We start from the raw sequence: 27,802 nt of genomic DNA, 5'->3' as shown, positions 1-27,802 counted from the left end.
TTATCTTTTTCCCTTTTGGTTAGTGATACTAGTTTTCGCGGAAAGACATAATAACGATAATAATAAAGAGAGTCAAGCTTACCCAAAGTAAAGGAAGTCCATCAAAAGGCTCCCAGAGTTCTGCTGGAACATCGTGTTTGGAAAAGTTCAAATCATAATCACCAATAAATATAACCATTCCCCAGGGAGAGAAAGCAACAACAATGACAATGGTTAAAAAATTAAAATAGGCCTCTCAAAATTTTAACATATACACTGCATTTAATTTATGACATGAAATTTCATGTCACGGCATTGAAGATTGAATTTCTCGAAGGTCATCCAATTAAATTTGCAGAGCAGTTAGTCCACTTTTCAAATCAACTCTTACAAAAATATAACGGGAATTTACTTGGTTGGTCGGACGGCCAAGATGATGTTCATGCTGAAGAAAGCGTATGATGAATACTACCTGTAAAAGAGTTGCAGCGAGAAATTTAAAAAACTTCATCTCAAAAACCTCGTTACAATTTATCTACTCTCATTATACACTGGATTAGCTTCAACCAATGTATCTACTCTAATTTAGCAAGTAATGACACGCGGACACGTTTCCTCAACCAATGCCCAATCCACTATGCATCCTTCCTCAGCGAGTCACATAAATACATGTAAAATAACACTATGGAGAGAAGTGTAATATATGAGGTCTCTAAGAGCTGTAAAAGCGCCACGTTATTTTCCTGGAACGGTGGTGGCCGGCCATCATCGACCATTATGGAGAACTTTTTGTCCGCTTAGTAGAATGATCTAATCAAGGAAACAAGTTGTTTTACCAGTGCACTTTTATCAACATGGTCCGCTTCTTTTTTCTCCTTTTATCTTATAGAAGCCAAGCCTTGTCATCGACGTGCACAGGACTGAGACTGATCAAGTAGATGGGCAAACCAAAGCTGGATATAATCGGATGAGGACAAGTTTGGGGCACTCCTCCCAATTCCATTTGTACAACGACCTTCTACGGCAACCAAGAGATCACAGGCCAGTCATTACGCATGAGACGTTAATTTAGTATGGGTTTTATGGAGAAGCTTTTTAAGCTAAGGTGTACGGAAAGTAGGTGAAATGACCCGTCTGAGAGGAGTGGTCCAGATAGAGCTTGCCAAAGTTGGTACTGCAAAATTATGAAGGATTAAGATTGCTACGGAGCGAAGTACAATAGTGAAGAATGTGAAACGATCCCAAATGGAGACAAAATTAACAAAAATAGAACAGATGTCATAAACCATTTTGGATACCGACAAGTAAGCAAGGATGAGCTTCCTTACCCGAGGATAAAGAGGATTACCATTATCTGCTCGCTGAGATGACGGCCACGATCAAAGAAAAGATTTCAATGGGGACCAAATGATGATCGCCAACTGAATGAGATTGGAACCGTTGGAATAAAAAATAAACTCTGCAAAAGAAAACCTAAATAAATGATGGACACATGTTCAACATTGAAGAAAAAGAACTTAGGTTGCACCTCAATCGTCACGGACATAAACTTAACGCCAGGTAAGCAAGTGGACGAACCCCCGCCACTTCTCTGGTCCTCCTGAATAATCAGATTTTATCATATGCATGAACATTACGAGCATAGGTTCTTCATGATCGCTTTTCTAGATTCTTTTTCGGTAAAGCAAAAATCGCATCAAGATGGTTTTGATATTCTCTCCTATATAGGAAGTGTAAATTTAACCGGCATAATTCAAGTTTGACCTAAATGAATCCCACTAAAGACTTCGAAGTGGGAACCCAAATGACGATCACAGCAACTTAACATTACATAGGAAGTTGCTATGAATAATAAAATGGAGAACAATGAAGACCATAAAAAAATGAAAGGTAATCTTCAAGAAAGCCACGGAATCTAGCACATACCCTATTATCGTGAAGCAGCACGTCCACCTCCATTTTGGACTGATGTAGTGACAAGCTCCATGTTTGAGACCTAGGGTGAGAAAAGGTCTCTTTAATAGAAAAATAGACAACTGAATTACCCTTTTAGATAAAATTGATGTGATTCAACTGGTTAAGGATAAAGACACGGTGGTTTGGTCCTTTGCGTCCTCCAGTAAATTCTTTTCCAAATATACTTTCTTTAGACATATTGAAATTGAGAGTAGAAGCTGAGACCCCTTCGGTGGATTTAGCTTGCAGTTTAATGATCCAAAAAAGCGAAGTTGTTTTAATGGTCTCTGGCCAGCAGAAGCCTTAATTCTTATGACAAGCTTAAGAAAAAACTCCTTAATTTGGCCTATTCCCTCTATATGAGGGTCAAGATAAGGTGGTTTGGTCATTGGACCTCCTCCAATAAGTTTTCTTCAAAGTCAACTTTCCTTGCTAAAATGGGGTTGCTTGATCGCGTTCTTTTTATAATTACATGTTCATTCCTATGAATAATAGAGAAAAACTGAAAATGGTGAAAGCAATGTGAACCATGACCATTGGAAATAACACTAATCTTTTGGTAGTGTTAGTATTAAATAGAACACTTGAACACACATCATCACTTCAAAAGCATTGACATTGAGTTCCAACCAACTAAAACTTAGTTAGACTTCATAGATTTCCATTTTAAAGAAATAATAATAATAACATAAACTGAGTAACTTAAATACCTCCATGCATGTAAAGATAATAGAGCAAGCCCTTATGATAAATCAATGCTAGGGATTATTTTCTGCAGCATCTTATTAGTTCCATCTGAACTTGTGTCACAATTATCATGAAGAGATACTAGCTCTCTCTCCAAAATAGAATAAGCTTCTGAAAAAGCCTACAAACAAACAAAAAAATGAATAATTAAAGAATTGGAGAGAGAAAGAGAGAGAGAGAGAGAGAGAGGGAGAGATCACAGTGGTAAAATATTTTTGATGGGAACAATCATAGAAAAATATAGTTTATGGAAAATAAAAGAGCAAGTAAATATATATGTAAGTCATGAATCTGATTTAAGATAAATATATATGTTCTTTTTTTCTTTAAACAAACTGACTTTTCAAGGGCAAACAAAAAAAAAAAACCCCCCAAAAAAGGAAGCCTCAACTACCTACAAATACAAGAAAGTACTCAGAATCCCAATATTGTATCATAACTGTGTTAAAGATGTCGAAAGTAGTGTGTGAATGAACTTCTTGTGGTCAGAAAAGTATCTTGTGATCTTATTTATGTCATATTAATTAACATTCAAGCACTTTCCCTCTAGTGAAAAAGTCCAGGACAACAAGTAGTTGTGTATACAAAGAAAAATCACGAGTAGGTTTGTGTATCAAAAGAAAAATCACGAGTAGGTAATTTTACAAAATACACTCCCCAACACACTTCTAGGCAAAATTATTTTACATTTTCATTCCAGAAATAAAATCACTAGGCTAATACAGTATTCATTGAATCAATTTGCCTCAACTTCAAAGTGCAAAATTGAAGTAGAGACGTTTGGTTTTACTTGGACAACATGACACTTCCTTTTTCCAAATAAACAAGATTACATTGTGTAAATGATTTTTCTAAACTGAGTACCATATTAAAGTTACGTAAAATACTTCCTATCCGCACCATAATTCTAAAGTTGACAAAGTAAATAATGCCAACAGGACAGACGCCTCACATTGATACATTTCTTTGACAAGAAACAACAGAAGACATTTAATCCACAAAAAACCAAAGAACAACCTAAAGGGGAAGGGAACAAGGTGTCCCCTCCTCGAGACAAGAGAGATACGAGAATTACAAGAAGACCATTCAATCTAGGTTGACAAAGTGGAAAAAAAAAAAACTGCACTGGCTACTTCAATTAGAGGCCTCACCTTGATACATTGATGAATACGGAAACAATTTCGTCCAACATTATTCATGGGGAAAAGAGGATCATCAATATGCAAAGGATCAATGCTACATAAAAAATGGAATGTAGTTAACAGTTATAACTTACTCATAAATGCATAGATAGTGCTAAGAAATGGCGTCACAATAACCATGTGATAGCCGATTTGGAATTCACAAATTACCTGTATCCCCTTTCCCTCTTTATGTAGACTCCGCTCCCCTGTATTGAAATACGCATTTGACGAGGATCAAATACATTCCTGAAATAAAAGTAAACGATTCTACTTTAACATATACACATTTAAGTTACAGTCCACTATTGTAGTTGGAAAATAATTGGACTTAGAAACTGAACTCCAATTACAGTCCACTACAGGGAAAATGGTTATTGATACTAGTTTTCCGAAAGACATAATAATGATAATAATAAAGAAAGTCAAGCTTACCCAAAGAAGTAAAGGAAGTCCATCAAAAGGCTCCCAAAGTTCTGCAGGAACATTGGGTTTGGAAAAGTTCAAATTATAATCACCAATAAATACAACCATTGCCCAGGGAGAGAAAGCAACACCAATGACAATGGTTAAAAAATTAAAATAGGCCTCTCATGATTTCAACATATACACTGCATTTAATTTATGACATGAACTTTCATGTCACAGCATTGAAGATTGAATTTCTCGGAGATCATCCAATTAAATTTGCAAAGCAGTTAGTCCACTTTTCACATCAACTCTTACAAAAAGATAACGGGAACTTACTTGGTTGATCGGACGGCCAAGATGATGTTCATGCTGAAGAAAACGTATGATGAATAATACCTGTAAAAGAGTTGCAACGAGAAATTTAAAAACTTCATCACAAAACCTCAATACAATTTATCTACTCTCATTATACACAGGACTAGCTTCTTGTAATTACTCAGGATAGGACCTTTTGTATGCATTTCACCATATCAAAGCTGCTAAAGAGTTTTATTTTTTTAAGCTAAGAAACAATTTCATTCCTATTTGAAATTCACAAAAGGGATGTGTTATCCATGTGCGTATAAAAGACTTTTCCAATTTATAATGATGGAGGTTTGACTATAGAAAGCAAAAGTATTAGACAATTTACACCAAGAAATGACATTTTTAAAGAAACTAGTATGAGTATATGTCTTCTCAGTGAATACTCTTTGATTTCTCTCTTTCCACAGATTCCAAACGAAAGCCATAATGAAATTTGCCCATAACAAAACTTTTGCATTCTTGGAGAGGTGGTATGTTAAGACCATGTCCAATAACAGCGGTCAGAGGGTCAAATAGGTCATTTGAAGATATTAAGAATCTTTATCCATAAATTATAACATGTACACTGCATAAATGGGTGGTTTTGAGACTCGTTCTCTCTCTTGCATAAAGAGCACTAGTTGGGGAGATTTCCATATAGGGCATTCTTCTCTCCCGTGTGTACCATTTCCCAAGGAAAAAATTTCCGTTTTTAGGGTATTTCCTTTCCCTATTGACTTTGCTAGCATTGTTTCATGGCTTTCGTCTTTTTACCATATCCATTATCAAAGATTTTGTGGAGAAGGCCCATCAACACTAGGAAGCTATTTCAATGAGTCTGATTCTTGGGATAACACGATTGGAGAAAGGTCCGGGCTTAATTCAGCCCATTCATAGCTCCGTTATCCTTTAAGTTTCTACGAAGCTGAAGGTCCCAAAATTTTTCGACATGTTTCTATGTTTCCTTGATTGTGGCCATCTTGCAGTTAGAGAGCCTATACGAAAGAGGATACTGCAAGACTAGCACGATGTTCTCAATCCAAGGGTCACTCCAGAAAGATGTGTTTCCTCCGTCATCCACCCTATGACCAATGTGGTTTGTGATGAGGTTTTGATGCTTTTTTATAAACTTCCATAGCCCCTTTGCAAAAGGTGAGGGTAGCAATTTATGCATGATGTGGGAACATATTTAGCTTTTATAAGATTTCTCCATAAGGTGGTACATTCGTGGTAATATCTTCAACTCCATTTGAAGAGGAGGGCTTTGTTCTTCTCCTTCACCGAATATAGGCCAAGACCTCCTTTACAATCAAGAGGTCTATGGTATTCCATCAAACAAGATGTGGGTTATCTTTCTATAGATATTTTCTAAATAATCTTTCTATTTTGTAGCCACTTGTGAGGCATTTCGAGTAAGATATATGGTAAGTAGGAAGGTTGGATAATGTGGCTTATATTAGGGTGAGTCGGCCGTCTTTGGATGTGTAGCATGAGAACCATGTTGATAACCTCCTTTCTATTTTTCCAATAATGGTCTTCTAGAAGGAAAAAGATTTGAGGTTCTAGTTAGGGACTATCCCATCGGCTAGCCACCTTTTCTACAACGGTATCTATTGGCAAAATCTTCGATATCCTATGTGCTAACATTAATGCCCATGGTCTCTGTTTTTTTTTAAGTCGGTGATTAGTCCTAAAAATATTTCGAAGGTTATCACCATCTCAAACATATTATATGTGGAGGAGACATCTGACAGATCAAAGAAGAGAATTGTATCATCCGCAAACTGCAGGTGTCTGATACTTCAGCCCTTGTTATCAACATGGAAGCCCTTCATTATTATGCCTTCATAAGTAAGGGACTAAGACTATCCATTATGATTATGAAAAAAAAGGGGGACAGTGGATCCCTTTGTTGCTGACCTCGTGTGACTAGATTTTCCCTCTCAACATTCCATTGTTGATGACGGAGAAATTTGTGGAAGAGATGCAGCATCCATCTATTTTCCCTCTCAGTCTTCCATGGATGATAATGGAGAAATTTATGGAAGAGATGCAGCCTTTTATCTACCCCTCTCCAAAGCCTTTTGCTGCAATAATTTTAAATGCTCAACCTCTAGATTCTCCTGGTTTATAGAAAAGGTAACATTCTTCGAGCTGTATCAATTACAAAACATGCTAGTGATGTAACTCAAGCAAAGAGAGCCAAGAAGACATTCTGAAGCAATCAAGAAAGAACCAATAGCTTCCCCAAAAAGAGTCAGACGAAAAAACTGAAAAAACTCACCCGGTTTCTAATCAAATAATAGTAATAATAAGAGACATTTCCCCCCTAGTTTCTTGTAATCCTCTCCTTTTAATGAAATCATATCTTAAATATAATCCCACTGAATACATCAAAAGCTCAAAACATTTTGATTACAGTATGCTACAGTAAGAGGTTGGAACAACGCACCAAACAATAAGAACTTAAACCGCCAGAATAGGACTGATCAAGACTACGATCTGCCAAAAATTTCTTCAGTACCAAAGCCAAAGGTATAGTAGCTGAAAATTGTTCAGTCAGCTCCTTAACCTGCAGTTGACATTGCATAAAATCAAATACAAATTACAAGATAATATTTGTATACAAACAGCAATCTTGTGAAACTTTGCTGAGAATAAAGTTGTAAAAAAGCAGACCAAACGGAGAATATTTATTTCCGAGATAATTTGTCACAGCTGCTTTGTTGTCATCACCCAATCAAGAGGAAAGATAAGATACATAAAGAAAATGCTACCAAACCAGTTCTTTTGAGCATTTGGATGGAAAGAAATAACACAATTGTCAATAAAACGATGAAAGAGTGGAGGGTATGCATGAGTTAGCTAAATTTCATTTATTTTTCTAAATCTCTGGAGATAATGAATCGAAAAGCTATAATTCCTTCCTAATCAATTCAAACTGGGGTGAATTTTTGCGAAAGCTCCATGAGGGAGCTGATCCTTGTATGCGACACTTTGTTCTTTGAACATTTCTTTGCAACTTTTCACTTGTAAACGCGAAATTTCTCATTTGAAGAGGAAAGTTCGATTTTCCAACAGCATAATATTCTCCTCTTTTCTGCTCACTTTATTATAATACATTGAATTGAGAGAAGAAATTACTCGCAAGGCAAATGAGGAAAAACTAAGAAAATGAGAGTGCACATCTAAAGAAGAGGGATGGAAGACAAAAATATCCACAACCAAATATGCCTCATCCAAGCTAATAAAGGTTCAAAGAAAAAGTCTACATTAGAAAATTCAATCAATTAATTTAAAAAAACATTTCACAAACGAGAAGTCCTCTTTTCTTCATATAGAAACAGAACGATTTCATTTATAAATGAAATGATGAAGAAGGAAAAAAAATCCCAAACCACCCTTTGTGGATTACAAAAAAATTCTCCAACTACGTGTTGAAGAAGAAAGACTATAGTCTATAAAAGGAAAAGAACATTTGCACCAATAAACAACATTAAATAAAACTAAATCCATGGAGCCCTCAAAAGATGATCGAGTAAAGATCCTTCCATTCCTTCACACCATAGAGACCAAAAGAATGAACGGTCAAAGGCAAACCATAAAGCTTTTGCATCTCCTTTAAATGGATGCCCCACGCAATCAAGGGAAATAAATCTTGAACGTAGCATAATCATATTCCAACCATAACTGCCCAAAACAAAATTCCAATATCATAGAGCGAAGTGCAAGAGCCAAATAAATGGCAATGAGTTTCCAAGTTGGCTTTACACATAATCCACATGAAGGTGAGAAAAAAAGAAAAGGCATTTGTCTTTGGAGACGATATGCTGTATTAACACCACAATGACTAAGCTCCCAAAGAAAAACCAATATCTTCCTTGAATAGAAATCCATTCAGATTGCAGCAAATAAGGATTTATTAAAAGGGCCTTGAGGTTTCACAAAAAATATCCATCATGGAGCTCACTGTAAAGTTTATAGATGAATCTCAATTCCATTTCCATGAATCATTCACATCAGTTGAGGAAATAGATGGTAAAAGATGAGAAAGAGAGGCCCTTCAACAAACTCATCATCTTTAAGACACTATCTAAGACCCAAATCCCGGTCCTTATTTTTCAAATTCCAGAGATCATCCATGGTTGCATCAATATCATTAGAAAGCCTATAGAGGTTTAGAAACATGGCAACCAAGGCAATACCATGACCCAAACGCCATGCCAAAAGGAGATGTGATTATCATTGCCCAATACTCCTCGAACATGTGATTTTACCAAACTGAGATTTCCCTCCAAGAAGCCTTGAAAGAGCCTAAACCAGAACATGATGGCCAATGTGGGCCAAATTGTTATTAATAATTTTCTGACAAATAGCCCCTTCCTCACAAAGATATCTCCAAATCCATTTAGATAAGACGGACTCATTTCGTTATTTGAAATTTCCAATGCCCAAGCCACACATAAGAATAGGAAGTTGAGGTTTGTCTCACCAACTAATATTGTGCATCTCCTTTAGCTCCTTCCCGAAGAAAAACCCTAATGATCTTTTCAATTTCTTTTGTAATCTTGGTAGGCCTTTTGAACAAAGATAGTAAAGTAAATAGGCATATTAGAAAGAGTTGACTGAATAAGCGTATGTCTGCCTCCTTAAGCGATAAAAGGGAATTGCTAATCGTGAAGATTATGGTGGATCTACGAGAAGTCCATCTCATAATGATATTACTAAATAAAATTCCATATGTAAGAACTCCTATGGGAAAATATCATTAGTCGATTCTAGTAAAAACCTGTCAGTTTAACTCCCAGCCAAAGGTTCTTTTAGTTGAGGATAAGAAACGATAGATTCCACTAGAGATAAGATTTCTGAAGGCTTTATAATTATAATTATTATTGGCTCAGCTGCATCCTGTTTCTTTGAGAAAATCAGGACACAAACTTTCAATTTCATTAATGAGCAGTATGGATGCCAAGTTCTCTATTTTTTTCTTGTTTTCTTTTTAAGAAAAAAAGAATTCAAATGGAAAGTTCAGAAATTCATAAACAATTATAATAAAATTCAAAGTGATGTGTACTATGCTTACCAGCTCAGAAGTTTGAAGTCCTGTATGTGATGGAGTCTTGAAACTGATGTCAATGCGAACTGACTTGGTGCTAATAGAGGTATCATAATTCACCTCCAAAATATTTGGCAATGCAGAATCTTCTAGACCAGCCATATCATTGAGAATGTTGACATCTTGTTTTCCAGATACAGCAGAGGATTCCTCCTTAGGTGATTGCATATTTGACGTGGACAAAATAATGAGATCATGGGGAACTTCAACAACAAGCATGATAATGGGTATCTGACACAAAAAGAAACTGATGAGAAAATGTACGGAATAATATCTATCATTGACAACGTGAATTAACTCAATAGTTGATAGAGAAGGCAGTTACAGCAGTATTTTCCACCGTCTTTAAAGAATCACTTTTTACCCATTCCTGATTGGAAAGATATCTGGCAGCATGCTGAAAGACCAAAATACTTATTAAACTTCAAAACTTCCAAATATAAAATCATAACCTCAGGCAAGCGAATTGTAACAAAGAGAGAAAGGAATAATATGAATGTGACTCGTGAGATTGAGAATGTACTTTTTTGTGGTAAAGCTACAACTGAACAGCTCCTGCAATCAAACGCATCTTTATAAATTTATAATTCTTGTTTTAATAGGGTATCCTGGTTGGTGGCTATTTAGTCTTTTGTGGAGCAGATTACATTGCCGACAAAACTCAACGAGATTGGGGCAGTATGTCATTTACAAATGAAATAAACCCCATGAGTTTAATGGTCAAAATCAGTTACAATTTGGTCCAACTAGTTAGCGTCTCAGTGAGCAAAGAGTAAAGACGAACTTATAAGACACAGCAAAGGAGATGCAAACCACAAAGATCAAATCCATGGAATCACTACAGGTATTGATGCTAAGGCATCAATGTTCATTTATTGGCAAAGTTGGATCCATGGAATCAGAGATCAACTGTAGATACATTCGTAATAGCATTGCAAATGTTACGGAGGATATTAACATCATTCAACAACCAACCTCGACAGCTCCAAAGTGAGGGCTAAGGAGCCAACCTTTTCCTTTGAGTGATCGTGCATCCTATCTAGTATCATTTTACAGTTACATAAAATTCATCGAATAAAAGAATCTAAATATCTCCTTTAACATCACATTTTCTTAAACAGTCATATTTCAACGACACATATTTCCATGAACAGCGAAACAGTAAGATTTTGTTCTACTTTTAAATCAATATATATTTGTTAGTGTTATAATTAATTTTTCTATATGTACTACCTGAAATCATATCTAACCTGCTTTGTATCAACAAGAAAGAAAGATAAATGAACACAATAATACACTTCACTAGTGACCTACCAAGAATTCTTTAAATGAGAGATAAAAGGAAAGGAGCTTCCTTCCTTTTCTTTTATTCTTATTGTTCTCTTCTGAATTTTAGGCACCGTGGGCATATATTTCATGTAATGCGGAGATTTATCAGTACTTATTTTGAAAGCTCAAATAAACACGACACTTTATCATCACTTTATTATCCTTTCATTCATTAATCAAGTTTTTTGATCATGGAACTTCAACGTGGTTTAGATAATAAGACAATTGACTTCCTTTCGTTCAATTGATAAGAAAAATACGATAAAGAAGAATCAAAATTACAAGAGACTGGAAGACTAGGGATCAATCCCAACCTCATGTCAAGGAGAGAACTAAAAAACCTCTTCAACTAATCTGAATCAACGAAGGAAAAAAGTGAACATCTCTAGGGTATTAGAAATCCCAATGCAACAAGCCGAATAAACAACCATCATTAACACAACTAATTCTTTACGAACAACTAATAAGACTGGCTTTACTAACTGATAGTTCTTTTTCTTTTCTATTTTTCATTTTTTTAACAATAAAAATATATTTGTTAAAAGGAATAATCAGCACTACCTGGAGTAAGCATAAAAAATAATGAGCTACGATCTCATATTTAATTCCTTGAGATGAGAATAAACATACCTGAAGGCAGGTCTCTTTGATACCATTACGTCCCTCTAAGATCCCAGCTTCTTTAATAGGTTCCTAAAAGATAACAGCAACAAGTCTTGATTAAAGCAAGCAGGACTGCTGCGTGATGGATCCAATTATAGTAATGAACTTACCAAATTTCTCACTGGAGGCAGACAAACCACAAGATCCACATCACTCGTGGGGAGGGACAAACCAGTTGCATTTGAACCAAAAATGTTTGTCCTAGACCTGGGCCATAAGACTTGAAGGGACCGTGTGACCCGTTTAACAGCCCAAGTGATGTAAGGCTTCTTAGCCATGTTTTCTGCAGCAACCTAGTATGCCACCATTTGACATATATCCCATGAACAGCGTATCTCAGCGACAACATTCAGTCTAAATAAATTAAATTAGGAATCCTAAAAAAATAGCAAAAATGAAGGCTCTTACATGCTTGCAGAAAGAGTTGATCTCATCATGTAGGCGGCTATGGATCAAAGAAAGAGATTCCTTTTTTACAGAGCGACCACTAGTAGGTGGAAAGAGAGGAAATGCAACATCTAGCTGCAAGGAAAATTAATAACAAGGAAACTTCAGACCCGGTACATAGCTCAAATATTTGGATTGTGGTTGCACACTCACATGTTCCTGATCGAGAGCTATCTGGGACATTGCTATTAATGATAAAGGTTGAACTGTCGAGCAATTAGATTTACTTTTATTTCTCCAATTAGGCCATACTACTTCAGCACCATCAATACGCAAGCATGCTTCTTCCAAATTAGCTCCATCAGGATACCAACCCTTCACACCCCAATGCCTTGGACTTGAGCTACCAGATCTAACAGTTGGAAACCCTCTCTGCTTCCTGGAATCACTTACAGGAGAAGGTGGAGGTGGTATTGGCGCCTGTGGAACACAAAGAACTACTGGAGATGGTGGACGCTTTACTCGAGATTGCTCTCTCCTAGTGGGAGGGATACATGGGCTTTTATGATCACGACCATGGCAAAACTCAGATCTTGATCTTTCCCTTGACATACTTGGAACAACAATAGGGCGCAAGATTGGAAATGAATGTGAGTCGCCTGTCTTCCCTTCAACGTCACTGGGCAAATTTGGCAAAGATCTAGGAGCATCCTCCTCTGTCACCGTGTCTTTCATAGTTGGTGAGGAATGAAGCATGTTGTTAGGTAGATCAGACCCTTGAACCACATAACCAAGAGCCTGCTTTCCAGAACCCACTGGATCAGAAGGAGAACAAAATGAAGTAGAAGTTGGGGAAGTCAACCCATTACTGTAAGAAGAAGAGAAAGCAACCATATCATCAACAGTCCTGTTCATGTCAGCTTCACGCCAAGCCCATGAGCTATCATCAGAACTCAGAGAAGGAGGTCGAGAGAACCCTGTCCCATGATGATCAGAAGGGTTCCAGTACATTACACCACCACCAAAATACTGATTATAGTCTATCCCAGAAACTGCATGCATTTCCAATTCTTCCTCCGATATCCAGTTTCCATCACACTCCTCTGCTAGATCTTGATTGTTTGACAAATCAGGAAAATCAGTGAGATTACCAGAGTACTCATCTTCCGTGCTAATTTGATTGCTGTTAGTGGGGAACCCCTGACAAAAAGAAGATTGTCTCCTAGTAAGAAACCCAATATCATGATTTGACATCATTGTTGAAGCCAGGCCAGAAGAACTCCGTAAGACTGGGGGCCAATCTAGACTCATTAACACTGATCGAGTCATAACTGGATTACAAACACCTTTAACAGAAGAATTTCTTGATTGATGCATTGCAGGTACAAAAGACCGACGGAAATGGTTGTGCCAATTATGACCAACATCTAAATGTAGTCTATCAGTAGCAGGTGGGAGATGTGAATTGAATGGTGGGATATACAAAGAAGCTACACCATGCCATTCATAGGGAGAATGTTTCAAGGAATTCAAGGCCTTAGTATTACAAGTATCACCACTAAGCTGATGTCGAGATAAGCATACTTTCTCCTTTACATCAATGGTTCTTGGAAGCTTATCCAACAAAGATGATTTATCTCTTAATTCGTAAGTTTGCACAGAACCCTTCACATTAACATCACTTTTGACGATATTCTTTAGCTTTAATGAAGGCAAATGAGAAGGTACTATACTACAATCCATAAAAGATGTAGAAGTTTCCGAAGTAGATGATAAGCGTTGATTTTCAATTATTCCTTTTGGGAACTGAGATTCTCCAGGACCAATTTGGCAGACAGATTTTGCTAACCCAGAAACTTCATGTACTTCAATATTTTGGCTACTGTCATACTCACTATTAGGTTTGATAGAGGGAACTAGAGGACTTGAGTTTAATGTTGAACTCTCATAATTATTTGAACTATCATTCTTGATACTTGAGATGGAAGGTTTTCTGATTATATTATCCACCTCTGCTACCTGATCCTGAGAACTAAAAGGAGAGGAAAATTTGACGGCTGGCCCAACAGAAGGTTTTATTTCAACTAATCTGCTGTTCCCACAAGAGTTTTTACTCTTGTGTTTTTTCTTCCTCCTTGCAGTGCCTTGATCTTTTCCAACACTCGTGTTATCGTCATGTACCTGGTGACAGGCTACTGGTTACAGTGCATTCAAGCCATTAGATATATGATACATATAAAAACTAATAAAATAATAAATAAAAACCAAATCAACCGTTTTAGATACATCAGATGAAATTTCTCTACAAGTCTCATTTCCCTTCGACATAATCGACATAGTTGTGGATTCTGCTATATCTTCTCTCCCTTTATGAGCACACTCCTTGTCAAATTCCTGAGGCTACATCTAAAAATTAAATTCATATCCTGCGGATAAATCAATAATATAACATTTCTTATGCTTCTAATTTTACCTTCAGAAATTTATTGCATGATAAATCATCCGCGCATGCCCTCAGCACAGGATTCTGCGACTTCCGGCTCTTTCCCTTTTTCCTTCGACGGGAAGCACCTAGATCCTCTCTTAATTTACTAGGAAAGGACTTACTAGTCCCGTCTCCTAGAAGTTCAAGTTTTGTGCAATCAAGTGAAGTAAACATAAGAAGTTCCCGCAATTTTCTTAATATACAATCAGGGATGGCGCAGATAGAACCCAAAGTGCTATAAAATAGATTAGTCTTGTAGTATTCATCATGAAGACACGATGTTACCATCATAACAATATCCTGAAGCACAAGCAAATTTCTAAAGATGTTGGTTAACAAATAAGGTTTTCCAGAATGGGCAGCTGGAATTATGTTGAAGTCAATATGCAGGTCCGCTTGGGATGTTAACATGGACCTTGGTTGAGATATAGTACAATTGTACCTAAACGGTCTATTCCATTCCGCACTAAAGAGCCCCATCTCATGCTCCGCAAGTCCACTAGTCCACATCAGAATCTCATGTATCTGAAAACCAAAAAAAGGAATGGAAATTAGGCTGAAACATGATGATAGATCTCAAACTACTGAAATCTCAATTTCTTACCCCAAAAAAAAAGTGAGTCAAATTTTCCAGGAAAGAAGAACGATGTAAGCCTGTTAGGGGTATCTTTGTAATTATCTTAATTAGAAGGTCCATTAATAAATTAGTTTTAGTATTTTGTCAGCCAACTCAGTTCATTAGTTACCGAAGTTAGTTACTAATTCTCAATTTCTCAAAATCTAGATTAGAAATATAAATACTTGGGTTTCCCAGCCGTAAACAATTTTTGGATCTGAAAAAAATAACCTACCTTCTCCTTCAAGACTCAACACAATTTTTTGTAGTAATGAAATAATGTTTCTTAACTAGAAAATAAAGTCACGGCATGAGTTATTTCGAGATAACTCTTTTTTTTTTTTTTTTTTTTTTTTGAACAAGAAAAAATTCATCCATCCAGCTTTAGAGATAGCCATACAGAAGCTCATTGGACAATTGGCATTAAAGACTTGGGGCAAGGACAACTAAATAACTTTAGGAATAAACAATTCATCTTCCTTCTAAANTTTTTTTTTTTTTTTTTTTTTTTTCCTTGAACAAGAAACAACTTCTCAAATTAGAAACATGTTCCAAGCTTTTCACCACTGTAATCTAATAAAAAGAAAGCATCCCCTACAAGTTAAAGATGGTTGGTGGTGAAATTCTCCCTCTCCAAACGGGGCCCCTCTACTTTCCATGGACATGTCTATCATTATCCCATTCTACTTTCCATGGGTTGCTGTAAATGGGGCCCCTCACCCTTCCGTTTTGAGAATATGTGGCTGAACCATTCTGAATTTTTGCCAATGGTAGAATACTGGTGGATGAATACGCCCCTCCGTGGATGGCCAGGGCACGGTTTCATCAACAAACTTAAAAGACTAAAAGGAGTCCTAAAGAAATGGAATAAGGAGGTTTTTTGTTAGAAGGTTATGCCTTCAGTACAGAAAATAATATTTATACTAACAACTAAACAGGCAGCCACACTAACTAAAAGCCACAATGTGTAAAAAAATGCAAAATTAACGGCCTAAAGAGTAAAGACAAAGCAGCCGCAAAACAACAGCCCAACAAATGATAAAAAGACGACAAATCTAGCTATATCGAATATGAAGAACTTACGTCCTCTAAGTCGGGCCAAGATAAAGCTGAATGTATAACAACCCAAGCCCATCGTCGTCAATCTTATAGTTTTTAAAACCCGTTTGTTAGGAAGAGGTTTCCATGCTCTTATAAGGAATGCTTCATTCCCCTCTCCAATCGATGTGAGATCTCACAATCCACCCCCCATGGAGGCCCAGTGTCCTCGCTGGCACGCCCGGTGTATGACTCTGATATCATTTGTAACGGTCAAACCCACCACTAGCAAATATGATCCTCTTTGGATTTTTGAAACAGCTCAAACCCACCGCTAACAAATATTATCCGCTTCGGCCTGTTACGTATCGTCGTCAACCTCTTGGTTTTAAAATGCGTATACTAGGGAGAGGTTTCCACATCCATATAAGGAGTGCTTCGTTCCACTCTCCAACCGATGTGGGATCTTGCTATCCACCCCCCTTATGGGCCTAACGTCCTCGCACACGCACCGCCCAGTGTCTGACTCTAATACCATCTGTAACAGCTCAAGCCCATCGCTAATAGATATTATCTGCTTCGGCTCATTACGTATCATCGTCTGTCTCACGGTTTTAAAACATATCTATTAAGGAAAGGTTTCCACACCCTTATCGTTCCCCTCTCCAACATATGTGGGATCTCACAGTCCGCCCCCCTTGGGGGCCAACGTCCTCGCTAGCACACCGCCCCGTGTTTGGCTTTGATACCATTGGTAATAGCCCAAGCCCAACACCAGCATATATTGTTCGCTTTTGCCCATTACTTATCACCGTCAGCCTCACGATTTTAAAACGCGTCTACTAGGGAGGGTTTCCACACCCTTGTCGTACCCCTCTCCACAATATCTGTTAATGGTGGGTTTGGGCTATTACAAATGACATTAGAGTCAAACACCGAGCTGTGTGTCAGCGAGGATGCTGGGCCCCCAAGGGGGTGGATTCTAAGATCCCACATTTCCTTATAAGGGTGTGGAAACCTCTCTCTAGTATATGCGTTTTAAAATCGTAAGGCTGACGACGATACATAACGGGCCAAAGCGAACAATATCTGTTAGTGATGGGTTTGAGCTGTTACATAATGTCCTTTAAAAAAAATGTCCATACATGGGAAGGATAGAAGCCATCTAATAATTTCTCATAGAAGACAATAGTATAAACGATGAAACGAAGAGCAAAGAACTTTATCCCCCTAACCATTTATCCTCCCAAAAATAAGTATCCAGCCACCAAACACTAAACAAAATAAGGATGAAAAAAAAAATCTGATAAGGAATCAGTCCAAGGGAAAGCATACCAAATGATATGAAATCAGCCCAAACCAAATGATATGAAATCAGTCCAATGGGAAGCTCTGATACCATGGTATGGAATCAATCCAAGAGAAGGCTCTGATACCAAATGATAAGGAAATCAACCCAATGAAAAGGTTCTGATGCCAAATGATAAGGAATCACTACAAGAGGAGTAAGATTCGAATTACCTTGTTGATCGAATATCTCAAGGCAAGGACATTTGTTTGAGATTCGAATCACTCCACAAGAAAAATCGATCATGTCTAGCTTGAATGATTCTTGTTGATCAAATAAATCAACCCAATGAAAAGGTTCTGATGCCAAATGATAAGGAATCACTCCAAGGGGAGTAAGATTCGAATTACCTTGTTGATTGAATATCTCAAGGCGAAAACACTTGTTTGAGATTCGAATCATTCCACAAGCAAGATTGATCATGTCGGGCTTGAACAATTTTACATGCAACCTAAACTACACAAAATTCAAAGAAACTTAGTCATTGGCTAAAGAAAGCACAAATGCTTCTTTTACTACATTTTCCAAGTCTCCTTATAAATACAACATTCATGGCTTTATATAGCCTCAAATGAAAATACATGACTTTATATAGCCTCAAATGAAAATACATGACTTTATATAGCCTCAAATGAAACTCTTGACCTTACATGAGACATTTCAAGAGTGTAACATTCATACTTTATAACCATAATTAGCCACTATGTATACTTTATGACTATAATTAGCCACAATGTAAATGTAACTTTAAAGTAAATCAAAAGTCTTAAAATATATTAATGAAATACAATAACTCTAACTTACTCTAAATTGTAATCCACAAAAAATTTAGAACAATGAAGTTTCATCCTTTTTCAATGTGACATGAATTGAAATATCTTTTGATAATTTCAAAAGCATTTTCTTCCCATCTTCATTGAAGTATATTATATGATTGATGTCTGTTAGTTCATATCAAAATCTCATCACAAATAAATTTCTAGTATTACCTTTTGAAACCATGGCAGGGGATCCAATCAAAATAACAATCATATTTACTCGCGATAACCTTATGTCATAAAGTGTCATATTATTGAGGACATTGCCACAATCATTTACCCAACAATACCTCATTTTGTGCCCTTAAATTACATATACCTAGAACCATGAGATCCAACGGCTTGGTCACCACATCCAAGCAGACTCAAGAGACTCTTCCCCTCATCAAACCTGTCCCATAAGAAGTCTCTTATATGCTTCTCCAAAGACTTACTAGCTGACACAGGAACCCTAAACAAAAGGAGAAAAGAGCTGAAAACTGATTGTATCAAAGTGAATCGACATCCCTTGGAAAAAAAAAAAATTCTGTTGAGAGAGGGCAGACGTTTTTGAAACTTTTCCACAATTGGATCCAAAAAAGTAGAAAGGAAGGAAAGGAACCTACCTCACAAGTCACCCAGCAAAAGAAGATAGTATCGTCAACAAACTAAAAATGAAACAACGAAATATTATCCCACCCTTCCTGAAACCCTTCAATTATGTCGCTCCCCACCTCCCTTGATAGGATTGTTCTCGGATTACACACCAACCAGTAAGAAGACGAAGGGGACAGTGCAAGAATGCTACCTCTCAACTTACTATTAACAAGGAAAGAGTATCTAGTTGGCCTAAGACAACTACAAATCCAATATCTCCATTTATACCCAAATCCTTTATGCGACATAGCTTGATCCAACAATCTCAATCCACATGGTCGACCTAAATGTATGGAGTATGGACTAAAAAATGTATAAAATAAAAGGTACAGAAAGTTCAGCAGAATTAAGTAAGAGATGCAGGATTAAGCACCAGCAACCCGATTATTCTTAAATAATTTGTTACTTCAACTAAATGAGAACACAAAATAGACAGCATGTTAATGTTCCCAGCATTACCAAACTTTTTGCTGATTTTCCCAGAACTGCTGTCAATATTTTTTCCTTTGACGAAGCATCCAATTTATCCCACCAGTCCACGCATCCCTTCTTCCTCCAAAACACGTTTGTCGCCATGCCAATTGCGCTAGCCTTTTCTTTGAACTTTACCGATCTTTTTTTCCCATTACTCAAGCTCATCCATGAGATTCTCAAAGCCACCTCCAACTTGTTTGCCACAAAGGCCTCGATACTGTAATATCCTTTCGCTTTTAACCAATTTAACTCAGCCCAATTGGACGCCATGTCACCCCCCTCGCCTCTCAAAAACGCCCCATTTGAAACTCCGTCCATTGCCTCGACAAATTTGTCCACGTTTGAGACGAAATCCTCGCTTACAGTTAAAGAATCGATGTTCTTTAACGAACAAGAACACTCCTCGAGCTTATCGCCTTCCCTGGAACCGAATAGTCGACTGGACTCGAAAATCATCCTTTCGGACACGCTGGACTCGGAGACACGAGACAAGAGTCCGCGGGACTTCTTAAAGCATAAGCTGGGTAGGTGCAGAGGGTCGCAGGAGGGAATGTCAGGTAGGAGGATGAAGAAACCGTGTCCTCGTTTCCGAACTTCTGCCACCATTTGGATGAGGACTTGGACGAATTTGAAATCAACGACCGTGAGGTGAGCTTGGCGTTGGTGGACGCTGAGAGAAGAGAACCATTTCAGGATCGAGGACCTGGGATTGGGATTGGGATCACGGTTGAAATTACCAGATGTAGAGTGGTAGAGAGAGATATGGGATGTAAGGGAGTCGATAAGCTGGTTCTGGGTCATGATCGATTCGGGGAAGGTACTGACCGGCGGTCACTGCGATCAATTCATCGGCCTTTCTTTGTTTATCGCGTCGCAGAGACAAACAGGAGACGAGAGTGACGATGTTCAATTGAGAAACGGCGGGCGGATTTTCGCGGGATGTGGCCATGTGGGGTCTTAATTTTGTTATAGTATTACAATGTACCATAACCAAAATTCCCCACTTTTTGGTATGTGAGTGGATATTTCTCGTCTTCTTATTGGGATAATTGTATGCAAATTTTTCCATAACTATAATTGCATCCAAATCGTTAAAAACTAAATTATAACTATTTAATCGGTATTATTTGTTTTCTTAGTCTCCACACTTTTATATATTATATAAGTAGCAATTCAATATACAATTTAATAATTTTATCACAGTTTAGGGTACTAATTAAAATAAAAAAATGTTGTTTAAATTCCATTAAAAAAATTACCCAAAAACTAGATATATTTTATTTGATATTTATCTCAAAAATATAATATATCAAATTTGAGATTGCATTATACAAATTTAAACTATTAAAAATACAAATTTAAAAGTACACAAAACAAACTTATTAATCGTGAATATTATAGGGTACCTGATACACTAGAATAGAGTAAAATAAAATTGTGAGTAAAGTTTTTTTAATAATTATTTTATTGATGTTAATTATTATCAGTATTTTGTTGATTGTTATGTGTGGCAACTCATGTTCAATTTCTGGTGTAAAAAATATATATTTGCAAAAGGAAAACAGAAAAAAGCTTCACTAACTATTTGGTGCCTCCCTAGTTCTCCAAGCCGAAGGCTTCAAGATCGAGAATGACCAAGCAGCTGACTGACACCGAAACACTGCCTCCAATGGAGCTGGACTTGAATGCCTTCATCCACGCACACCTCTCCAGCGGCGACGACGACGACGAAGACGACCTATCATTCCCTCACCGTAGCATCGACGAGATTCTAAACGAATCCAGTTCTTCCACCTCATCTTCACCATCGTCTCCTCCCAATTTACCGCCGCCTCGTGCCCGTCGCTCCATCGCCGCAAGGGACGGCAGGGCCTCTGCTTCTCATTCTATACCACCATTCAAGTCACCGTTTGAGGAAATAATAAAGGCTTCTAAAGTTCCCAGAAGCAACCAACGGAATGAGAAGTCAGTTCAATTGAAACCAGGTTCGGTCTCTCATACTAAGGTTGGTGAATTAACGGACGATCCGTTTCGAAGGGGATCTCGTGCATTGCCATCGTTGTTTGGAGGGGTTAGATCGAATGCCAAACCTGGGGCGGCGCTTGCCGCAGCTGCTGCGGCTTCTCGGTCCATGCCGGCTCCGCACGCTGCAGCAATCAAGTCGAGGAGGTCAGGACATGGGAGCGTGGTTCTTGACGATGACGAATTGGCTTCCTCTTCTGCTGTTGATTCAGAGTTTGTCTTTGATGATTTATATCCTACTATCGATCATTCAAAGGAGTCCCGCGAAAAGTCAATTTCATTGGTCGAAAGGAATGCCGATTATCAGGGTGCATCTGGTGGTGAATTTTGGGCAAGAGACAACATTCGAGACTGTGTCCTATATAACGATGAGTTTCGTATAACTAAAGATACGGAATGCGAAGCAGAACAGAGTTTTGTGGATGATGTGAATTTCAACGAGAGCTCTACAACTCTGCCGCCAGTGGAAGCTAACGGTAGAAGCTTGTCTGATTCTGCTGACAACAATGTTTGTTCAATGGATGCAGAACCAACAGTATTGGATGTCGATGAATCAAATGAAGGGGCCTTTTCGTGTTCTCCCAAACCTGATTACGACAAAAGTGCCGTGGGCTATGGGAGGCTGGAGTTGGAAACTCAAGATTTCGAGAAACGTTTTCAACCATCAAAAGATTCGGAGGTTCTAGCCATTGAGGATCTCAGTGTAGTGAACGATATCAGTGAATCGAGGGAAACAGCCGAGCAGCTGGACAACTTTGACACCGGTGAACGTGCAGAAACGATGTCCCTGTCCTCGACTAATCCACTCGAATTGGCCGAAGAAATTGAAAAGAAGCAAGCTTTCACTGCACTGCATTGGGAAGAAGGCGTAGCTGCTCAACCAATGAGGCTTGAAGGTATTAAGGGAGGCACAACAGCATTGGGGTACTTCGACATTCAAGCTGACAATTGTATTTCAAGAACTATTTCATCACATTCGTTCAAGCGTGAACATGGTTTTCCCCAAGTCTTGGCTGTTCATACAAATTATATTGCAGTTGGAATGTCAAAAGGAAATATTGTTGTGGTGGCCAGTAAATACTCAGCTCAAAATGGCGACAACATGGATGGGAAGGTCAACAGTGTACCTATTCAATATCTAGTTTTTTTTTTTTTTTCCGTGGTGCATCTGGTATCTTCGTTTTTTTTATGTCTACTTAGAACTTGGATGAATTTGGGAGATTTATGGAGCTGCGACCATGAGTGCATGTTTGATTGTTCAGTAGCATCAGCCAATATATGCAATTAGTGTTACGGATTGCTATTCTTTCTCCTTCTTCACGACTCGTACTCGATGGGTCTCTTGAATTCTATGTGAAGTTTTTGCACTCACTTCAACGATATGTTTGACATGTTACAAATGTTGTGCGAGACTTGAAACTCTTGGTGTCTTATACAGGAGATTTTGAAGTTGTAGTCAGAGTTTTTCTTTCCAGCAATGCCATAGGTTATCAGTCATTTAGATGTCTTATACTGGAGATTTTGAAGTTGTAGTCAGAGTTTTTCTTTCCAGCAATGCCATAGGTTACCAGTCATTTAGAAAACTGTATTACGTCCATAGTTTAAGTTTCTTAAAGCGTACCTTTCTTTTGGTAGAGGGATTTAAGCATCAGGATATAATGAGTTAATATGTTGGCATTTTACCGGTAAAGTATTAAAAGGGCCAAATTTAGCATCATATTGGAAGTTTTGTTGACTTTTCAGAATACAATCAGTTTCCATTCCTTGAGATGTCGATATCATTTCTACTATTCAAGCTTTTAAAAAATGTATCTACCATCAGGGGAAATGACTATCACATACAGAGTGAAATTCTCGGCATTGTATTGGAAAGTACGGAAAGGGCCAATTTGGAGTTGCTTAAGAAGGGAGCAACGTGGGTTAGCGGAAAAAAGATAAAAATAGAAGAAAGAGGAAGTCTCAACACCTGTATGGTCTTCTTTGATAAGTTGACAGAACTTTATACTTAATAGTAGGAACAGCATGAGCGGAGAAAAGATTAGAATAGAAGAAACGGGAAATTTCAACATCTCTAGGGTCTTTTTTGATCTCAAGAAGTTGTTTGGACTGGAGATGTCTTCTCTGACCCAACATTGTGCCCTTTAAACACAAAGTTTTCTAGGAAACATCCCCTTGGGGAGAATACTCTGTGGGTGGAAAAGATTACAAACAAAAGTGAGGTTTTGCAGAGGTTATGAAACTTGAGAAAAATTGCTTTTTTGTAGTTTTAAACACAGTTTCATAATTTTAATGATTGCTTTTTTGTGTCTCTTGGTGGAGGCTGGAGGCTTTGTCCTTCCCTTTTTATATCCTTCATTGTCTGATGGAATCCTCTAGTTTATTTTTGGAAAAAATAAACATTTTTTCTTGTTAAAAAAAGTGATATCATCTTTTCAAACCAAGCTGAGAAACTGACTTCTATTTTATTATTTTTATATTTGATTGACAAGATCCTTGATCATCCTTGTTGGCCTCAGTCTTTTTGTTACTTTCTTTTTGTTACTTTTCCATTTATTTAGATATTTAATATTATGAATTACACTATGTGGATATAGATGCTGCTGCTTGGATCACAAGGTGATAAATCAACTGCGCCAGTAACATCTCTATGCTTTAATCAGCAAGGGGACCTTCTTCTGGCTGGTTACAGTGATGGTCAGGTTACAGTCTGGGATGTGTTGAGGGCGACGGCAGCCAAGGTTATTTCCGGAGAACACACATCACCAGTTGTTCATTCATTGTTCCTTGGGCAGGAGGCTCAGGTTACTCGACAATTTAAAGCAGTTACTGGCGATAGTAAGGGTCTGGTTTTGTTACATACGTTCTCAGTGGTTCCTTTGCTAAATAGATTCTCCATTAAAACTCAGGTAGAAAAAATCTACGCCATGGAGTTAATTATATGCGTTCTGTTGCATTAGAATTATGATAATTATATGGGTTGTTGCGATTAAATGCTTATTCTGCAAGGGTTTGTGGCACTGAACAAATAATTTGTTCTGAATTGTGATCTGTTGTTAATCTACTGAATTAGTGTCTTCTTGATGGGCAAAAAACGGGGACTGTTCTATCAGCTTCAGCACTTCTTTTGAATGAATTCTGTGGAAGTTCTTTGCCACCATCTCTTTCAAATGTCGCAGTTTCAACCAGCAGTATTGGGAGCATGATGGGAGGGGTTGTTGGAGGAGATTCAGGCTGGAAACTCTTCAATGAAGGATCATCTTTGGTTGAAGGAGTTGTCATATTTGCTACCCATCAAACTGCTCTGGTGGTATGGGACCCTTGACAATAGCATGATTTCAGTTTTATTTCATAATTGAACGTTGATGATATTTTGAGGTAACCTATTCAGAAATTTCTTGAATTCGCTTGAGATTGCTTCAGGTAAGGCTAAGTCCCACTGTGGAAGTGTATGCTCGGCTCTCTAAGCCAGATGGAATTCAGGAAGGTTCTATGCCTTACACTGCATGGAAATGTTCACAGTCTATTGGTACGAATTTAATGCCCTTAAAATGGTCACGGCTTCAATCATTTGTGGAATGAATACAGTATTTGTTTCATATAAAAAAAATATAGTGTTTGTAAAAATTCAAAATTGATTTGATGAGTGAACTGGATCACATTTTTGAAGTGATGTTTGAATTTATGGTGTGAAAGAAATGGAAATTTTGCTAACATGGTTCTCTGTTGTTGAAAAAAAAAAGAAATTATTTTCTTATTTGGAGCAGTGGTTTTTTACACTTAAGACAAGTTCTAGTTGTAACTCATAAGAGATAAGTGCGGTTTTGAAAAATGTGACTAAAATTCTGAATAGTACCTTGTCGTCACTGGGTACGTACATGTGCTTGGTGATTCATCTAGGAGTGCTGGCAGCTATATAAGAAATGAATTAGACTACTTTCAAAGCGGTATCTTGATGGTTATCTCTTGACCTTTAATCAATTTTAAGCATATCAAGACAAACTTGTTTTTTTATGATTTTAGATTAAGTTCTGAATTAATTAGAGTTTCCTATCTAAGTTCATCTCAGTTATTTTCAAATTTTCAATTTAGTGTGAATCAGATTAATTTTACTTGTGTTTCAATTATGGAAAAATGAGTCCTGATTACATTTGGATTGTTTTAAAAGGAGACTAAATGAATTATCTTATTTTACTTTGTAACTTAATAGAATCAGTCCCGTTCTGTTGGAGCATGGTTGGAGAAGATAGTGCTTTCCATAAGTTATTTGTAACCATTCCTTTTCCATGGTTTGTGTCAATATAGAGGTTTTTGTAACTCCTTTGACTTGTAGGCTTTTACCTTATGGATTCTTTAAGTCAATGAAATTTTCTTTTTATAAATGAAGGATTTGCGTGTTTAGTTTTACTTCTGGCCCTAAGATTTAAATTATGGCAGAAACTTCACCTTCTGAAGCAGTAGAAAGGATTTCGTTGCTTGCAATTGCCTGGGATAAAATGGTTCAGGTAGCAAAGTTGGTGAAAACAGAGCTTAAAGTATGTGGCAAGTGGTCCCTTGAGAGTGCAGCCATAGGTGTGGCATGGTTAGATGACCAGGTAATTTTTAAAAAGTTGATCGTTCTTATCAAAAAAAAAAAAAAAAAAAAAAAAAAAAAAGAAAGAAGGCTGATCATTTTCTACTATTTCTAAATTCTTGCGTCTTTAACTACTATTGTCTAATAGTTGAGTGCAGCTGTAAAAGGTTATTGGTTTCAAGTTTTAACCAAGTATTTATAGTCCAAACTTCTAACCATTTAGGTCATGTTGACGATTGGTTTCCCGAGGAATCAATGTTGGGCATGGGGCTTATTTTAAGTTTCAAGCATAATACATTAAGCTAGAAAAGTTAGGGGTTTATAAATACAACAAAAACCATCAGATTACTTTTAGTAAGATCGGTTCTTATTGAAAGTGAAAAAGTAGAATTCCAGTTTTGACCGGCAGCCTCTCCCATATTTTCTGCATGTAGTAAGGATTTACCTGTTTGCATCAAGATTTAATAAAAAAAGTGTTGAAAACTCTACAGGTTCTTGTCATTCTCACAGTAACAGGACAACTCTTCTTATTTGAGAAGGATGGAACCATGATTCACCAGACAAGTGTATTTGTAGATGGGTTTGATAAGGAGGATTTCATTGCACATCACACCCACTTTGTTAATGTTTTGGGCAATCCTGAGAAAGCGTATCACAATTGTGTAGCTGTTAGAGGAGCTTCAGTATATGTGTTGGGACCAAAGCATCTCGTTATTTCCCGTCTCCTTCCATGGAAGGAGCGAGTTCAGGTTCTAAGGAAAGCAGGGGACTGGATGACTGCCCTTAGCATGGCAATAACCATTTATGATGGCCATGCTCATGGTGTTATTGATCTCCCTAGGTCGTTGGAGTCCTTGCAAGAGTTGGTAATGCCCTTTCTGATCGAGTTGCTGTTATCATACGTGGATGAAGTGTTTTCATATATTTCAGTGGCTTTTTGTAACCAAATTGAAAAGAATGAAAAATTGGATGATGTAACGAGCGGAAGCCATTCTGAACATTCTGAAATAAAAGAGCAATACAATCGTGTTGGTGGAGTTGCAGTTGAGTTTTGTGTCCACATCACGAGGACTGATATTCTCTTTGATGAAATTTTCTCCAAATTTGTGGCTGTTCAACAGAGAGGTATTGAACACATAACTTACCTTTATAGTAATTGTTTCTTTCGAAGGTTGTTGGGAGTTCAAATTAATATGCATTCATTGTATTAATTGCTTCTTTGCGTTAGTTGCTGGAGGATGAAATTCAAATTTTGGCTTCACGTCTATGACTGGACCAATTATTAGAAGAGAAATGAGTGTTTGGGCTAGTTGAGAAGTCTCTTAATGTACTGTGGGGGTTGGCTACATGGGGAAACTTCATTATGCGATCACTTGAAAACTCAAATAGGGAATAACCACCAGAACTTTGCTGAAGTTGAATAGTGTAATTGAGGAATTGGTTGTCTTGGAAATCCCCCTAATGAATGGCAGGTTTACTCGGCCAAATGTTAGAAAAATTCATTCCTATCATTGGTAGACAGATTTATAGAGACAATTGGTTGAAATTTGGGATACTACCAAGTATGGAGAAGGTGAATTTTTTATTTTATTTTATCTAACTGAATGAAAAAAAAAAAAAAAAAAAAAAAAAAAAAAAAAAAAAAAAAAAAAAAAAAAAAAAAAAAAAAAAAAAAAAAAAA

General features: G+C 37.3%; 2 protein-coding genes across 14 annotated transcripts in view; one reads left to right on the top strand and one right to left on the bottom strand.

Moving 5' to 3' along the window:
- Positions 1-238: 238 nt before the first annotated feature.
- On the bottom strand, positions 239-20,514 carry LOC111479179. Of its 12 annotated transcripts, none has more exons than XM_023123709.1 (19): positions 19,515-20,511; positions 14,588-15,124; positions 14,389-14,514; positions 12,328-14,295; positions 12,136-12,249; positions 11,838-12,020; positions 11,695-11,757; positions 10,061-10,132; positions 9,703-9,966; positions 7,072-7,191; positions 4,611-4,670; positions 4,299-4,339; positions 4,035-4,112; positions 3,834-3,918; positions 2,646-2,803; positions 1,906-1,975; positions 1,508-1,579; positions 1,308-1,438; positions 239-1,153 (listed from the first exon to the last, which is right to left on the bottom strand). In XM_023123709.1, the coding sequence occupies exons 1-15, from the start codon at positions 20,328-20,330 to the stop codon at positions 2,678-2,680; spliced, it is 4,653 nt and encodes a 1,550-aa protein (XP_022979477.1). In that variant the 5' UTR covers positions 20,331-20,511; the 3' UTR covers positions 239-1,153; positions 1,308-1,438; positions 1,508-1,579; positions 1,906-1,975; positions 2,646-2,677. The 12 variants fall into 12 exon arrangements, with proteins under 12 accessions (XP_022979477.1, XP_022979478.1, XP_022979480.1 ...); XM_023123710.1 differs by having other exon boundaries at positions 1,328-1,438; XM_023123712.1 differs by having other exon boundaries at positions 14,401-14,514.
- Positions 20,515-21,088: 574 nt separating this feature from the next.
- Positions 21,089-27,802, top strand: part of LOC111479042 (vacuolar protein sorting-associated protein 8 homolog) — a 19,502-nt gene continuing 12,788 nt past the window's right edge. The window contains exons 1-6 of one of the 2 annotated variants that reach the window (XM_023123501.1): positions 21,089-22,665; positions 24,146-24,457; positions 24,622-24,858; positions 24,972-25,077; positions 25,986-26,143; positions 26,613-27,246. In XM_023123501.1, the coding sequence (XP_022979269.1) occupies positions 21,160-22,665; positions 24,146-24,457; positions 24,622-24,858; positions 24,972-25,077; positions 25,986-26,143; positions 26,613-27,246 (2,953 nt within the window). In that variant the 5' untranslated portion in view covers positions 21,089-21,159. The remainder of the gene's footprint in view (positions 22,666-24,145; positions 24,458-24,621; positions 24,859-24,971; positions 25,078-25,985; positions 26,144-26,612; positions 27,247-27,802) is intronic. The other variant, XM_023123500.1, reaches the window with a different exon arrangement.

The sequence above is a fragment of the Cucurbita maxima genome, unplaced genomic scaffold (genome assembly GCF_002738345.1).
Source record: "Cucurbita maxima cultivar Rimu unplaced genomic scaffold, Cmax_1.0 Cma_Scf00005, whole genome shotgun sequence".
NCBI classification, from domain to species: domain Eukaryota; kingdom Viridiplantae; phylum Streptophyta; class Magnoliopsida; order Cucurbitales; family Cucurbitaceae; genus Cucurbita; species Cucurbita maxima.
Note: the sequence above shows the minus strand (reverse complement) of the source record. Positions and strands in the feature narration are given on the sequence as shown.

Bases quoted from the DNA above. Each gene is read 5' to 3' on its own strand.
- LOC111479179 (XM_023123709.1), bottom strand. From the start codon at position 20,330: ATGACCCAGAACCAGCTTATCGACTCCCTTACATCCCATATCTCTCTC. The intron at 9,967-10,060 runs GTAACTGCCTTC...TTTTTGTGTCAG, and splicing joins AGACGGTGGAAAATACTGCT to ATACCCATTATCATGCTTGT. The intron at 3,919-4,034 runs GTAATTTGTGAA...TTTTTTATGTAG, and splicing joins AAGAGGGAAAGGGGATACAG to CATTGATCCTTTGCATATTG.